The sequence below is a fragment of the Myotis lucifugus genome, unplaced genomic scaffold, assembly GCF_000147115.1.
Source record: "Myotis lucifugus unplaced genomic scaffold, Myoluc2.0 scaffold_30, whole genome shotgun sequence".
NCBI classification, from domain to species: Eukaryota; Metazoa; Chordata; class Mammalia; order Chiroptera; family Vespertilionidae; genus Myotis; species Myotis lucifugus.
In genome coordinates, this window is record NW_005871078.1 from 4540109 (window position 1) to 4555163 (window position 15055).

The window sequence follows — 15055 nt, forward strand, 5'->3', positions numbered from 1 at the left end:
CTATTTCAGGTTACAGCTCTTCGTCGGCAAGTAAGACCCATGTCAGATAAAGTGGCTGGGAAAGTCACGCGGAAGCTGAGCTCATCTGACACCCCCGTTCAGGACACAGGTTCCAGTGTAGCTGCTGTAGAAACAGATGCGTCCAGGGCAGGAGCTCAGCAGAAAATGAGAATTCCTGTGGCAAGAGTCCAGGCCTTACCCACGCCCGCAACCAATGGAACAAGGTCAACACGATTCTTCTGTTCCTCCTAACATAATCTGTGTGGCATTATTACTGAATGTTGGACTTAAATGAAAAACAGCATATTATGTGCTAGGGCACAATCCAATAAGCACATAAGTAATTATGTTTGTCTGTTTATATATGATTATAGAAAAATATATCAGAGAAAAGGGTTGACCGGCCGGGTGTTTACTTCCAAGACGGCACGCATGAAGTGGCAGCTTCTTGAACGTAGGGTCACGGACATCATCATGCAAAAGATGACGATTTCCAATATGGAGGCTGACATGAATAGACTCCTCAAGGTGTGGAAAATAGAAAGCAGATATGCTCTCCCTTAGCTGGCTGTGAATTTTCAGTTTTTCAAGTTTGTTCCCTGGGTAAATTGAATACTTACTAAGGATTTTTCCCCTAGTGAGTTTTGATTGCATTGTGTATGAATAAATGAACATCCTTTTAAAAAAATTGTGGTAAGAAAAGGTAACATGAGATCTGTACTTCACACACTTTTAAATGTATAGCATAGTATTGTTAACTATAAGCACAGTGTTGTACAGCAGATCTCTAGAACTTACTCGTCTTGTATAACTGAAACTTCATACCCATTGAATAGCAACTCCCCATTTCCCTCTTCCCCAGCCCCTGACAACCACCATTCTACTAGTACTTACTGCTTCTATGAGTTTGAATCTTTTACATACATCACATAAGTGGAACCCTTCAGTACTTGTCCTTCTGTGACTCACTTATTTCACTTAGCATAAAGCCCTAGATGAGCATAATTTCTTAAAATCCAACTGTTTTCTCAATAGCAACGGGAAGAACTCACAAAAAGAAGAGAGAAACTTTCCAGAAGAAGGGAAAAGATAGTCAAGGAGAGTGGAGAGGGAGATAAAAATGTGGTCAACATCAATGAGGAGATGGAGTCATTAACTGCGAATATAGATTACATCAATGACAGCATTTCTGATTGTCAAGCCAACATCATGCAGATGGAAGAAGCAAAGGTTTGTAACTTAAAAAAATGTGTAATGTCTTACTAAAAAATTTTTTTTATTATTAAAAGCATTTTTAATTTTTATGTGAAGGAATTATTTATTTATTTATTTATTTATTTATTTATTTATTTATTTAATATGCTTCTTAGGTTTTGTATGTATACCACTCCCTGCCTGCTCTCCAGATACCTCTGCTCCTTTTGTATTATTTATTACTTGTAAAAGACATATATCATTTATTAATCTACCTTGTGCCTTTTCTTTTCAACTAGACCATATATTTTTGGTGTGGGGATTATAGTTTACACTATTCTGAGGAGTCCAGTTGGTTAACCTAGTGGAGCAATAGGCTTTTGCCTTCTGTTTAAATGCAGTTAGCTCAAAGTAATGTTACATCATCTGCTGGTTTGATGTAGGAAGAAGGAGAAACCCTGGACGTCACTGCAGTCATTAATGCTTGCACGCTTACAGAAGCCCGGTACCTGCTAGGTCACTTCTTGTCAATGGGCATCAATAAGGTAAGATCGACACTGTTATTGAAAACCCAAGTTTTGATGAATTCATTGTAGTTTTTATATCTTTCTCCAGTGACCCCTTCCTTTGTGCTAAGAAGATTTTTTTTACCTTTTATTTATTTATTTTTAAATATATTTTTATTGATTTCAGAGAGGAAGGGAGAAGGAGACAGAAACATCAGTGAGAGAGACACATTGATACATTGATCGGCTGCCTCCTGCACGCCCCCCACTGGGGATCAAGCCCGAAACCTGGGCATGTGCCCTGACTGGGAATTGAACCCGAGACCTCTTGGTCCATGGAACAACACTCAATCCACTGAGCTATATCAGCGAGGGCCCTTTTACCTTTTTTTTAGAGTGACGAAGCATCAGCAATATTGAGATCAAATCCACCTATTGTGTTTGTGTATTAGAACAGATAAACAACTTAGGGAATAATTAATTCCTCTTTTGCTTTAGCAAAGGAAGAATGAAAAGAAAATCTCTTGGGTTGCAAACAAATTTGGTATCATAACTTTGGTTGCATACTGATTCTTTACAGCTCAAAAACATAAAATTAGAAAGGAAAAATATAGTTTCATTCCCATCCTCTTTGAATAGGAATGCATTAATCTGTCACCTGTAAAAAATGCTGAAGGTGATAATGATTTCTGACTCATTTTTTCCCCTCATGTTGCGGTTGTGCCTAGACCCTTTATGTTATGTTCTCTTACTTAATTTTCACTAGTGCTAGGAAGTAGGTATTATTCATATAACTTGGCATATGAGAAAACTGAGAATCAGGAAGATAAGGTACCCTGGTCAAGGGCACGAAGTTAGTAAGTGGAGGCACGGAGATGAATCAAGGTAAGGTCTATTTGATGTCGAAATCCATATGCACTTGCTATCTGATTCAGATCTTTGTTTGGTAGATTCTGTTTTGTATGACCTAACATAATTTTATTTATCTTTTTGGTGGTGTTACAGGGTCTTCAGGCCGCCCAGAAAGAGGCTCAAATTAAAGTACTTGAAGGTCGGCTTAAGCAAACGGAAATAACCAGTGCTACACAAAACCAACTCTTATTCCACATGTTGAAAGAGAAAGCAGAGTTAAATCCTGAGCTGGATGCTTTACTGGGCCATGCTTTACAAGGTAATCTAACTAAATTTTAGTTAAATAATTGCATGGGAGCTTTGCTCTTTGAGTATGCTATACTATACTCTTTCCCCTATAGCTTGACTGAATAGATGCTGTATTTACTTACATTTGTATTAGTTATTCCTTCTTTAATTTGCATGTATAAATTTGGGGGGATGTAATTCATTATTGTCATCCCAAGAAATGATTACCAACTTACTAGTAAAAAAGCTTACTTAACCTTATTAAGGAGTTAGTTTTCATGGATAAACAAGATCAACCTATTTTCTGAATTGGTTATTTAAATTATTTATAATAGCCAACTGTCATTTCTTGACTCTGCATATCTAACTGCCTTTAAAAAATTAATGTTTTTGTTATGGCATCTATTCTACATATCTTATAAATGGTACCATAATCTTGTTTTATGTGGGAGTTTTTAACATTGGATCTGTTTTGATTGGAGTATTGCTTTTTGTTTCCTTTTTGCTATTATTTACACAGATCTAGATAGCGTACCTTTAGGTAAGTATGTTTAGCTTTCTGTGTACCCTACAAGCTGCATGAATTACTAATTGTTCATGTGCACTAATTGTGGTACATCTTATTTTTAAAATGTTTATTGGCAACCACTGTTTTTTGCATGATCCTTTTTGAAATGTATCCACAACCACAAACATACTAAGTCTTTTGTCTTTCTCATACACGCTTGATTTTAAAATTCTTAAAATGTTTAAAGAAATATGCTTTAGTGAACTTTTTTCTTTCATTACCTGAACTGCAACTTTGGCTCCCGTTTTGTAAGCCCTTTTTTTCTCTTTCTTGTAAAAGGCAAAAAAAAAAAGGAGTACATATTTCTTTTTAATTTTTAAATATATCTATTAACTTACATCTGTTGTTTTAACATCATAAATAACTTTCTTTGGTATATATCTTTGGTGTATATCTTTAGTATATGTTTGCTAGATTCTCAGCTATTCTTAATGTTTTATAAAATTAAGCACATATATTTTAATATTGTAAATTGAATAAAACTATCCAAGGATCTTATATGAACAAATTGAGACAATATTTAAGATCATAACATTTTTAAGTTAGAAGAGGCTTTAGTGATTATTGCGTACAGAGATTTTCACCCTTTTTCTGTTGCCACTACAGCATTCACATGAACTACCCCCACCTGTCAGTATTATTTCTACTCCTCTTGGTGATCATACACATGAAGAACCAGGAGTATCAGGGCAATTTTATTACTTGCAATTTTTCTAAATCTTATTATGGAGCCATTTTTATTTAATCAAAATTATTTCACCACCTGGTCTGAACTTTCTTTTTTCTAATCATACAGTTGTCCAAGTTTTTAAAATATTTTTACTTTAAGGAGAGGAATGTAGCCAAAAGATTAAATGTAATTACCTCTGTGTGCCACTAGAATAAACATACTCTATGAATCTGAATTTATTTCATTTTTATTTATTTTAAAATATATTTTTATTTATGTCAGAGAGGATGGGGGAGAGAGAGAGAGAGAGAGAGAGAGAGAGAGAGAGAGAGAGAGAGAGAAACATCAATGATGAAAGAGAATCATTGAGCAACTGCCTTGAGCCCGAAACCCGGGCATGTACCCTGACTAGGAATCGAACCGTGACCTCCTGGTTCATAGGTGGATGCTCAACTACTGAGCCATGCCAGCCGGGCCTAAATTTATTTAAAATAATGTCACACAAATAAAATACATATGAGCTATATGGTTTTTGTAATGTTTATACTTGGTGTTAATCTCAAAGTAGTATTTCTTTGATATCAGCTGCTAGTACTTTTACACTGCTCATGCTATAACAAATAAAGGTAAAAAAAAAAAAAGTAGGATTGGTTATATCCTAACCAAGTTTCTGGATTATAACCAGAAAATTTGCAATTCCATGTGTTAGCGCATTTCTTTTCCTCCTTCTATCCTTCTCTCTCTTTTCCTTCTTTTTGTTCTTCTTTTTCTTAGGGGCTCAACTTATAGCAATAAGTAAATTCTCATTTAAGTCCATGATCTCTTTTACTTTGGAAGAAAAGTGCAATGCCCTCTTTGATATCCTTTTGTGCAGAAAATGTTAAGCTGCTAATTTCATGAGCAGTGTTACGTTTTCACAACTTTCAAACTACTTTCAATTATCTGTAGCTGGAAGCAGGGTCAGAAGCAGAGAGTTGGAACCCATTTGAGTGATGTAACTTATGTCTTATTGCAGAAATTTGTCCCAGGTATTAGGGCCATAAATCTAGCCTAGAGGTGCTTGGAGGAAAAGTATGGAAGAAGAAAAAAATGGAAGTGAAATCCACATGAGCTGGGCAGTCATATATACATCACTAAAAACAAAACCACACAAAACCACATTAGCACCAATGTTATTTCAAGCATTGGGTGTAGTGCTGGGATCAAAGATGTATAAGACACAAAATTTTGCCCTTGTGGTCTTGGTGTTGAGGTTGACAGACCATGAACAGATTGTGATACATTATAGTGAGGGCAGTGATTGACGTATATACAGTATGGGGATTATGAGAGCACAGAATGGGGCCACCCAACAGGAACGGAGGAGTCCATGAAGGCTTTCCAGAGGAGGTGACATTTGCGCTGAAACATAAAGAAGGAAAAGGAGTTGTCCAGGTGGAAGAAAAAGAATTAGCCAGGACAAAGACTAGGTGGAAGGGGAGCCTAACAGAGTGAATCTAGGCAATGACTAAGCAAAAGCATAAGAGTTAGCCCCAATATTGTGTGCACAAGGTGTTCAAGCAGATCGGTGCCCGAGAGCAACAAGTACATGGGGGAACAAGGCTAGAGCGAGAGCCAGGGCCAGCACCTCATGCTAATAGGCTTGTAGTTTTTGAAGAACACCTTTGTTTTCCCTTCTCTTTCCCCGACCTATGACCTACGTTAGCATCCCAACTTTGCATATTTGCCGGAAGACTCATGGGGCTCTCAGTATTGTATCCACAGCAAAGATTCAAGAGACTAGGAAGGGTACACGGCTGTGTCCTAATGGAAGAAGACACAACGGAGTCCATGTCCAGGCTTCCTTGTGTTTCACCCTCCCACGAGAGATTGCACAGAATGTCCTTTTCTCCCTGGAATGAAAGCCCAGCACCGTTTTGTGATGTTTCTACTCAGGGAAATCCATTAGAGAGTCAGCACCCGAGGTTTTTCCTGGGGACTGCTCACACAGATACCCTCTGTCTAGTATATACCTGGATCCCAGACTCTCAGAGGAAAGGAGGAGTTTGGCAGAAGCCAGATTGTTTGTACAAATTCTAGGTACAATGAGCTACTCTCATTAGTTCATTAGTGACTGGGGCCCCCTCTGCCAGCCAAGTTTCCAGATGCTAGACAAAGTTCAACCTTACGAGCAGGCCTGTCTAAGGATAGCAGTCTCTGGGCTGCCAGGCGAACTCTTTTCCGTACACTACTTTGAAAAAAAGTTTTTATTGATTTTAGAGAGAGGAAGGGAGAGAGAGAGATTGAACATTGATTAGAGAGAAACATTGATTGGCTGCCTCCTGCATGTCCCCCCCTGGGGGATCAAGCCCGCAACCCAGGCATGTCCCCTGACCAGAAATTGAACCAGTGACCTCCTGGTGCATGGGACAATGCTCAACCACTAAGCAACACCAGCTGGGCTGTTTTATTATTTAAAAAATATATTTTTATTGATTTCATAGAATAAGGGAGGAGGAGAGATAGAAACATCAATGATGAGAGAGAATCATCTGTTGGCTGCCTCCTGCACACCCCACACTGGGGATGGAGCCTGCAACCCTGGCATGTGCCCTGACTGGGAATTGAACTATGACCTCCTGGTTCAGGTCAATGCTCAACCACTGAGCCGTGTCAGCTGGGCTGGGGCTGTTTTATATAACTTTTAAACAATAGCTTAAAAAATAACTTCACTAGTTAACTTCCAGTGAAGTGAGATTGTGCAACTTTGCACTTACATGAATGAACTTTAAGGCATTCGGGAGTAATAAATTTCTGTCCTTAGCTTTAATTCCACGGTGATGAGAAAAGAAGCTGGCATTGGGCTGGATTTATGTTTTCGGAGTTGAGAGTGTGACAGTGAGGTGATGGTGTGTCCTGCAGCTCAGATGACTGTCGTGCTCATACTAAGCTCAGACCAGAAGAGGGGTCTGATTTGGTGACTGAATGGGTGGCGCCTCTAACCTCTGGCTAGGTTCATTATGTCAAAATATAATTATCTGTAGATAAGGCATACATGCATAGGCAGGAACTAAGTAGTTTTTACCAAGCACTCATATGATATTTATCATACTAACTGATTTCTCCCTACAAGAATACTAGCCAATCTTAGTCTGCTTTTATATATGGGAAAATAAAGGCTAGTTTGTCATTTCTTTTAACCCCATTTTCTATGTTATCAACGAATTCAGTCACCTTAGAACTCAAGAATCCTGTTGTGAAGCAGGTCCTTGAGTCTCCCTCTAATGGTGAGCTTTTGAGATACACATTGCCATGAAGACTACCGTTTTCTCCACTTCAGAAAGTAAACTCCCTTGTATGGGTCCCAGATGGGCTCCTTTTTATTTTTTAATATTTTTATTGGTTTCAGAGAAGAAGGGAGAGAGAGATAGAAAAATCAATGATGAGAATCACTGATCGGCTGCCTCCTGCACACCCACACTGGAGATTGAGCCCGCAACCTGGGCATGTGTCCTGACCGGGAATGGAACCGAGACCTCCTGGTTCATAGGTCAACACTCTACCACTGAGCCACACTGGCCGGGCGATGAGCTCCTTTTTAGATAATATTATCAAGTATCAAGTATTACTGAATATTCTATTGTACCTGCTAAACAGTGAAGAAAGAAAGGGAACATCAGAGAAAGAGATTAGTTGACTTATGTACACCACCCAATTGTATGATATAAAATTAAAAGCTCAAAGGGTATGACTCATTTTATTAATATATGTTATTTATAATTCTGTCTTTAGTTTTGTGGAATGATTTTATAGTACAATGTGTATGTTTTTAAAACCTGAACCTATTGGGCTCACTGACATTTTAAATAGTTCACTTTCAGTGGCTGTTTTATTTACTGACTTTCTGAGAGTTTGTTTGCTTTTTCTTCTTCTTTTTTTAATAGCCTGCTAGAGTTGTTCTGAAATAGCAGTGGTTTATTTGTGTTCATTTCTGAAACCATTGCATGCAAGCCTATTGTGTTTGTCTTCCATGTACACATGAATGAGCTGCATGCTGATGTATAATCTCTAGATACGTACACACACACACATACTCTCTCTGCTTGAAAACAAAAATAAAGGGCGCTCATGAGCATTTTCTTTCCTCTTACATTTTATTCAGTGGGTTTACAAACATTTGGATGGCATGGGACAAATGCATACTATGAAAAAATATGTAATATAGTTACACATGCTCTGATAAGTACATGATTTCAGTTCTATCCTATGAATGTTGTTCTATGGTTTATCAAACCTGTGGTTTTCCTATTTTGAACATGTTTTTCCTCATCCTAGGACATGTAGTGAAAGGATTTTCTTAGATATGTTTTTCTATATTTCTATTTTGATTCAGTTACTAAAACCAAAGTGCCCATATTGAACCCTTGGGCTGATGTTTATTGTAGTATAGGGATTACAGTCACCATTCAAATTGCGACGTGGATAATACATTTTGGACATTTTTTATTTTATAGAAAATGTAGAGGATAGTACTGATGAGGATGCACCTTTAAACAGCCCGGGATCAGAAGGAAGGTAAGAGAATCTTTGGGAACTTAATAGATTTTACTTGTTTCTATAATATTTTTAATACTTTATCTTGATGCTTCAAACAATTACCCTTATAAAACAAATAATTTTGAATTTTATGGCTAAGTGAATAGCACTAGAAACAGTAATATGGAAACCTAACTCAGTTATGCTTAATTACCACACATTTTAAAATAAAAATACTGGAATATTTAAATAAGGAAAATGAAAAAAATTTAAATTGGTTTATTTTGATTTTTTAAAAATATATTTTATTGATTTTTAGAGAGGAAGGGAGAGGGAGAGAGAGATAGAAACATCAATGATGAGAGAGAATCATTGATTGGCTGCTTCCTGCATGCCCCCCACTGAGGATTGAGCCCGTAACCCAGGTGTGTGCCCCTGGCCAGAATCGAACCCGGGACCCCCTAGTCTGCAGGCCGATGCTCTATCCATCGAGCCAAACCAGCCAGGGCTATTTTGATTTTAAATATTGTCTTTCTTTGTTTTTCATAGCTAGGCATATACAATTCTTTCCATAGTTGTAAACATAGAGGACATGCAGTTTTGTATAGTAAGTTCCCTTATAATCTTGTGGTTATATATTTGCATATAGCACACTGTCTTCAGACCTGATGAAGCTTTGTGGAGATGTGAAACCTAAAAACAAGGTACGGGGGATTGAAAATGCTGGGTGAATGAATATTCTTTTTCCCTCTGTTCTTTGTTATAACTTTAAACACATTGGAGGCCTCAAGCTTGACCCTGGGTAGGTTATCAAGCAGGCATGCTTCTACCAAAGCTTCCATGTATCAGAAAATTAGTCTTTTATCATATTCCCCTTGACAAAAGTTCTATTGAAAATTTCTCGTGAAATTTTCATTTTACTGTATTCTCACACTTTTCTCACTAGATATCATTATGGAGACCAAATTTTTTTTCCATCCCTCCCCCCACCAGATTTCTCCTAAAGGTTTATTACCCATTAAGGATGTTGTGTGTTAATCTATTAAAGTTGCCTAAATTTCCTAATAATATAGGAGATAGTCACAAATTACTAGACAATAGTAATTTAAAGCAGTTGGCTAATCAAGTTGTAGACCTGTAGTTGGCATCTAAAATAAATCACTTTGATTGGTGAGAGATTTTTGAAATTTTAACATTCTGGTATGTTTTTAAGTATTTCTTTCTTACTTTAACTATATCCTGAAGTGGTTTGAATAATAAGCCAACTCCTAATCATTATCTTGTATTAAAAGCAAATATGCTACAATATATGTTTGTAAAGTTTTTCAAAAAATATAAATGATACATGCTGTTAAATGTGTAAGAAACACGTGGGACTTTTCAGATTGAGAGTTGGTAACATTTGATACTAGATGAATTAACTAAACATCTTAAGATGTTTGAAAACAAAGAATTCTTAGTAAATATTTGTTGAATGATGGATAGAATCAGAACCGGAAAGAATAATGCAAATGGACAGGACAGGTACAAGGCCCCAGTGGTTAGTCAGGTAAGGTCAATGAGTAATTTGGCTGGATGTGAAATCATGAGTCAGGTCATTATGATTACCTAAAGAGGACGTGCCCAATTAAAGCAAATAGCCAGCACTCAACTCTTGCTCATTTTTGCCATGATGGAATATGGGCCTACGGCTACCAGATCCTTTGTTTTTTTTAAGAAAAGCCTTGAATATGGATTTTTAGGTAGAATTTCCTTATCTTAATAACATTGGGCAAACCGATCAAAAAACAACTTCAGGCTCTAGGTGTGGTCCTTGCGCCACATGTAGTTTATGTCTTATTATTGTAAGTGACTAAGAAGAAGTTACCAACACTCAAAACATTCTAGTGTAGTTTGGATCCAGCCTTAAGCAGAGGAGAGTATCTCTTAAGGTAACTTTCATCTTTCAGGCCCTGTGACAGCCTGGTTATTCCTGCTCTTAGGCTACCAGAAAAGTGCTGTAAAGTGGTGGCCTAAAGGTCATCTCCTAAAAGATCCACTTTTGTTAGATTCCCAGCAAAGTGATTTCTCTCTGCCCTGGTCCCTCGGCTGTGCGGAGAATTGACAGTGTACAAAACTGGCTGCAGGACTTTCTTTTCCTAAATTCTCTGAAGTGCTATCTGATTTTCCCTTTGACCTGCAAAAATGCCTGGAGAAATCTCAAATCATTTATTTTTCCTCACTGAAAAAAATGAATTTGACCTTGTATTTTAAATCAGTATGTACCAACGCTCTGTGAAGTTTGGGGATGTAAAATTGACTAAACAGGGTGCCTGCCCTTTAGAGGCTTACAGTCTGGTAGACACAATGACTATTTGTTAATTCCTTCATAACAGCGACTCTGAGCAACAACACGATAGTCATTTGGTTTTTAAGAGTAAAGAAGGACATGCTTATGGTGAGTTTAGGCTCTAGGAAAATAATCTTCGCCTGCCTCACCAGGCTGCCAAAAACTGGTGCAAGCTGATGCTGAATTATCCAGTAGGTAGATTAAAAGCATCAAGGGAGCAGGGTAATGGAAGTTGAGAAACATGTGTAAAAATTGATATTAAATAAAGCATCTCAGCAAGGGAAAATTTTTGAATTTAGTTGAGCTTCCCTAACAAAATTATATTTTAGTTTGATTTCTTTCTTTTTCTTCTTCTTTTTAAATTATATGCTGAGGGAGCTGGCCGTGAGTGCCAGGATAGCACAGTAATATTGGAGGCAGATTGCTTAGTGTTGAACCTTGGCTTTGCCACTTCCTAGCTGTGCGACTTTGGGCAAATTGCTTAGCTTCTCTGTGCTTCACTTATGAATTAGGATAATAATAGCACATGCTAAGATAGCTAAGATAGCAGAGTGTTTAGAACAATGCCTTGTCATATAATACGTACAATACAAATGTTGGTTACTACTAAGGATCTTATCTGGCTATAGCTCTGGCTTGTCACTCTCTTACTGCTACATTTGACACACTTGCTAGGAAAAGACACACTAAATGTTTGTTTGTTTTGTTTTACCTATTTCAAACTAATATTAAATCTCTACTCTCTAATCATCTTCTGTACAAAAGTTGGCTCCTGATTGCGTTTCCTCCCATTTTCTGACTAGGCCCGAAGGAGGACCACCACTCAGATGGAATTGCTGTATGCAGATAGCAGTGAACTAGCTTCAGACACTAGTACAGGAGATGCTTCCTTGCCTGGCCCTCTTACAGCTGTTGCAGAAGGGCAAGAGAGTGGAATGAATACAGAGACCAGTGCTACTTCTGCTAGGGACAAAGAACTCCCTCCCCCATCTGGCTTCCCTTCTAAGATAGGCAGCATGTAAGTCTGGCCCCGCTACACTAACTTCCTTTCTTTTGGCTTTTCTTTTTTAATATGCATGTTGCTGATTTCTTATTTCTATTTTTTAAAATTTATGTGAATAAGATCTCTGGTTTTCAATGTAATTTCTGTTAGGTATTATCTCACCTAATTTTTTGGGCACTCAAAATGACTTGAGATGGGAAATGTTCTTTGTTGAATTGCATTATCTTGTTTCTCAGTTTTAGGGTCTTTCTTAAAGGATTATAATTTTTATAAAGACTGAGTTGTGAACTGCAGATAGAATTTATTTAGTAACTGCTAAAGTAGGTTAATGCTATACCTATGAAACCATTATATAAAACAACAACCTGAAAGTCTCTTAAATTAGCTCTAAATTATGTGTGTCCTAGTTCTAAGAGCCTGGTCAGGATACTAAACCTTGCTGACCTTTCTAAAGAAAAATGAAATATGACATACAAACATAAAACACTTGAGGCTTTCCTAACTTTTTGCCTTAAAGCACATTACATGTCTGACATGAGTGTTTGCACAAAATATTTGCATTGATATTATTAAAGATTTGAAGGAAGACATATTCTCTCTCCCATCTATGTTGATCTGAACAAAAAAACATTCTCAAAACAAATCTTATTTAGACATTTAAAAAATTATTTTCTGGAGGAAAAAGAAAGATTTCCCTATACAGGCCCATGTGTGTGTGTGTGTGTGTGTGTGTGTGTGTGTGTGTGTGTGTGTTGTACATGGTGTGATTATGTGTGTTTTGAAAGTTATATTAAAATTAGACCAATCATTTACTGGTAAAGATTTAAATGATATTTTTCAAACGAAGCCTCACATATACTCTGGCAAATGATTTATGGGATGAATACATGCCAGCATTGAAATATACTGCCCAAAAAGCAGCACACTTCATATGACTCTGCAAATAATAAAATATAACAAACTTCCCCCCTTGAGTATTTCTATTTTTCATAACTTTATGCATTGTCTGAAGATATTTTTGTTGTCTTACATTCAGTAAGCCCATTTGCAACCTTTAGTTCCAAAATTAATTTTAATGATGACAGAACTTCCTTGCATGTGCTTGAGGCCTATGTAATTAACTATCGGATTTGCTACTAGAGATTGCTAACCAATAGATAGCTTATGGCTTCAGTGCTTTTTAATAAGATGATAGTAGCAGAAATGCTTTGGATAAAGGTAGTGAGATAGAAGTGATAAAGATGTTAGGAACCCACATGTGTTCAGCGTAGTCTGTCAGATGAGTAGAGACTTTTGGAACTTCAAGACTAAATCTATGACCTGGAATCCAGATTCAGGTAATACCTTCTTTTTGCCTTTCTTTTTTAAATTTTAAAAATGTATCCTTTGTAACAGGTGGTAGACAATACCTTTTGGAATCTCTCTTTTTGCATGATTTATTTTCACGTTTTCATGAATGCGGATGCTTGTGTAATCCTGCACAAATTTAAGAGTTGGTCATGTGCTTGGTTTAGTAACTTTTATAAACCATTACTGCATGATTTTTATTACATAAACTAGAGGCCCAGTGCATGAAATTTGTGCACGGGTGGAGTCCTTAGGCCTGGCCGGAGATCAGAGCCTATAGGGGCTGTCTTGCCCAGTCCCAATTGGGGTGGGGCCTGCTGGCTGCCAGCCGGGGCCTGTCAGCTGGGGCCTGCCGGATGGGGGGAAGGCCAGGGAGAGGGACTGCGGGAGGTTTGCCAGCTGGGGGAGAGGGGCCGGGGGAGGTTGGTTGGCCATGGGAGGTTAGAGGGAGCAGCTCCTGCATTGAGCGTCTGCCCCTTGGTGGTCAGTGCACGCCGTAGTGACTGGTCGACCGGTTGTTCCCGTTGTTCCGGTTGTTCAGTCGTAACGGTCGCTTAGGCTTTCATATATGAAATAATGATGATATAAATAATGATATAAATATTTCATAATGAAATATATATGAAATAATTTACTCAAGTGGCCCTTATGATTTAAAGGATGCAGAAGTTCTAAAAATTGATTTCCTCCAATTAGAAAAAAGTTTAATTATACTTAATTTTTGCTTTCAAATAGGAATCAATATCCCCTTTTTGGGGATATTGCTTTCTAATTCTTTAGTGAATTTGTATATTTTTAATTAATATAACTAGCTAAAAATAGCAGAAAGTCATTTTTTCAATTAAAATGTATTGCATCATATAAAAAAGTCTTACATAACTACTATTCAACATTTAAAATTTATAAGGCAAAAATATGTTAATTACAAACATTTCTGAGTTACAAATTAAGTACTATAGTTAATTTAAATAATTGTGCATTTTTTGTGTGACCAAATATAATTAATTAAATCTCATTGTTTCTCATATTCTGATAGTCGAATATTTTTGTTCTACAAAACTGTAATGAGAATTTTTCTTCAACCAAAGCAATTCTGATCAAACTTAAACACTTATGTTTAAAATAAAATATTTATTTGGCAATATAATATTTTTTTTTATATTCAAAGATAATGGGTTTTCACATATTTGAAAGGATTGCCAATTTAAAAATTAAATATATACTTGTTAAGCTTCCATTAACTAAAAATAACTCATAATATTTTCCTATCCTAGTTTTATTTTTTATTTTTTGTTTCCAAGTAATCTTTCTTGAGTTCTAGTTATTAATCTATTAAAAAAATTTAGGTTAAATGTCTACCAAATAAAGTTATATGTAAATATTTAAAATTAGATGACCACAGAATCTTTTTCTATTTTTAGTACCAGATCGTCATCTCTATCAGAGAAAAAACTACCAGAGCCTTCCCCTGTAACCAGGAGAAAGGCATATGAGAAAGCAGAAAAATCAAAGGCCAAGGAACAAAAACAGTAAGTTACTCATGCTTTTTATCTGTTAGATTGTATAAAATGTCTGCTACACTTAGATGCTAAAGGACAATAGTGAACTTACTTTCCAGATTTTAGGCTGGTTCTGTGGTTATGACAGATTTGACTAATCATGACAATCAAGTCAGCTATTGGCTTGGCTAAATGGTCTTTAAATTCCTTGTTCACACACACCTGTAAAAATATTGAGCACTTGTGCCTGATCATGTGTACGCATATATTTTCCAATTATTCGT

General features: G+C 36.8%; 1 protein-coding gene across 1 annotated transcript in view; it reads left to right on the forward strand.

The window, feature by feature from the left end:
- The window catches only part of KIF21A (kinesin family member 21A), a 90518-nt gene that overhangs the window by 57205 nt on the left and 18258 nt on the right, over nt 1–15055 (forward strand). The window contains exons 18-27 of the mRNA XM_023752269.1: nt 10–224; nt 375–528; nt 1036–1230; nt 1638–1739; nt 2706–2871; nt 3361–3381; nt 8572–8632; nt 9243–9297; nt 11726–11940; nt 14694–14801. Coding sequence (XP_023608037.1) covers nt 10–224; nt 375–528; nt 1036–1230; nt 1638–1739; nt 2706–2871; nt 3361–3381; nt 8572–8632; nt 9243–9297; nt 11726–11940; nt 14694–14801 — 1292 coding nt within the window. The remainder of the gene's footprint in view (nt 1–9; nt 225–374; nt 529–1035; nt 1231–1637; nt 1740–2705; nt 2872–3360; nt 3382–8571; nt 8633–9242; nt 9298–11725; nt 11941–14693; nt 14802–15055) is intronic.